This window comes from Fusarium proliferatum (genome assembly GCF_900067095.1).
Source record: "Fusarium proliferatum ET1 genome assembly, contig: FPRO_scaffold007, whole genome shotgun sequence".
Taxonomy (NCBI): Eukaryota; Fungi; Ascomycota; class Sordariomycetes; order Hypocreales; family Nectriaceae; genus Fusarium; species Fusarium proliferatum.
In genome coordinates, this window is record NW_022194796.1 from 2,107,027 (window position 1) to 2,108,816 (window position 1,790).

General features: G+C 46.0%; 1 protein-coding gene across 1 annotated transcript; it reads left to right on the forward strand.

The window, feature by feature from the left end:
• Window positions 1-1,125: 1,125 nt before the first annotated feature.
• FPRO_07477 (uncharacterized protein) lies at window positions 1,126-1,437 on the forward strand (the record flags this gene model as incomplete). Its single annotated transcript, XM_031234462.1, has 1 exon — window positions 1,126-1,437. One exon carries the CDS (start codon window positions 1,126-1,128, stop codon window positions 1,435-1,437), a length of 312 nt encoding a protein of 103 aa, XP_031084197.1.
• Between the last annotated feature and the right edge of the window lie 353 nt (window positions 1,438-1,790).

Consider the following 1,790-nt stretch of genomic DNA (forward strand, 5'->3'; position numbering starts at 1 on the left):
AGCTGTTGACGGGAAACGTCTACAGCATGAACCTTTAAACGGATTGGTCAATAAAGCCTTCCTAATGTTCACGATCCGCGGTCTTTGCGTCCATACCGCAACTGCACACAGGGCTGTGCTCGTCACGAGCTGTTTTCTCACTGATGTCCTTCTCAATGTTAATTACATGGCCCGTTAGGGATTGCGTCATTCGAGAATGATTCTTGAAATGTCTCGATCAACGTGATGTGATAGAATCGCGCTGCCAATCGTGAGATGTCATAATCTCGAATGGAAAAGCACTGCCTCTTCAAGCATGAGCGGCATCTGAAAGCATAAGAACTTGGATACTTGAGGCCTCAAAATGTCTGACTCTCGAGTGAATAGAGACTCTAGTGTTGAGCTTTAGTAAGGTAGCGACAGGCAAGTTGCATCCTGATGATAAGGCCATGGTCCACCAGGATTTCGATGACAATGAGGAAATACCCGGACATGGAATCACCACTTTCGTCTCTTGCATAGAGTTCATATGCAGTCATTTGAGTGCGAATAAAAGAAAACCCTCGCCACAGCAAGTCCAAGCAGCTGTGTTGAGTCACAGATCTGATGCTGGAATACAGAGGGAACTCAACCACATCTTCACGAGATTCAGGTTCAAACCTTTTATCATGGCAGAACTATTGGATAATCTCGTCTCTTTTATACCTATCGGTAGTCTTTGACTGACTGGCTGGGACGGCGATGGGAACGCACCCCCGCGTTACTCGACCATCACGTTGGCGATACCATCACAAGTAGGCAGCAAGCAAGCTGGCGAAGTTTGAAGGACAGAATCTATTGCAAAGACCTTTCTACGTCTCTCTTTTAAACTTGTGATCATTACTTGGCTTTTCAAAGGCGAGGTGAGTGTGAGTGTATGTACATCATGCCAACAGCACCTCCTGAGCCAGGGTTGGTGAGTGATAGAGTTGAGCCAGAGGTGGTGATGGTATAATGAGCTTTGTGATTATCTCAGCTGAAGCGTGTATCTATGTAACCTAAATACGCACCCATCTACGATTCCTAAACACAAATAAAATGAAAGACTCAGATGTAGCGATACGAGCAATGCCATATCTCGCCTTCATCCCCATGTAGGTCTCCCACATGTTCCAGCCCCTTCATCATCCATCCTATCCAGTTACTTCTTTCTACCACAAAGCCCTTCGAAAAGCCAGTGTCGAAAAGCTACCTGGCAAACCGGTGCCAAAGGTCCCAAGACATGACAATCCCCGGCAAGACGCCCAAAACACAGAACAAGGTTCGATTGCAGCGCCGTTGAGCTTTCAAGTCCTCATTTCGCAAAAGAAGGATATGGTGTATCTCACGATGGATTTTTGCAATGTCACGGTGGATCTCACTAATGGCCTTGTTGAGGCGAGCCTCCACGTTGTTGATGGTGCCGTAGGAGGTGGATGAGGTAAGGTAGTCCGACATGATGGCTATGGTGAGACATTGACTTGTGAGAGTTTGCGGTACGTAAAATTGAGCTGATTTGTATGCTGAAGTGAGGTAGTTGTGTGAAAGGTACTTGGAGGTTTTTCTTCTCTCAGTTTGGCCTTGTAAGAGAAGAGGGTGTGTACAAGAAACTGAGTTGAGGACTATAGCCTGGTATTTATACCTCTCGAGATGAATTCAATGAGATGGTCAAGTTGATGTGATATATCTCTTGCTGGCTACTCCAGTCTAAACTTCTGGAAGGAATTCCACCGTTTCTTTGTTCGCAGACATTCACCACCACCAAACGAAAGCCCTAGCTTTGAAGCGATATC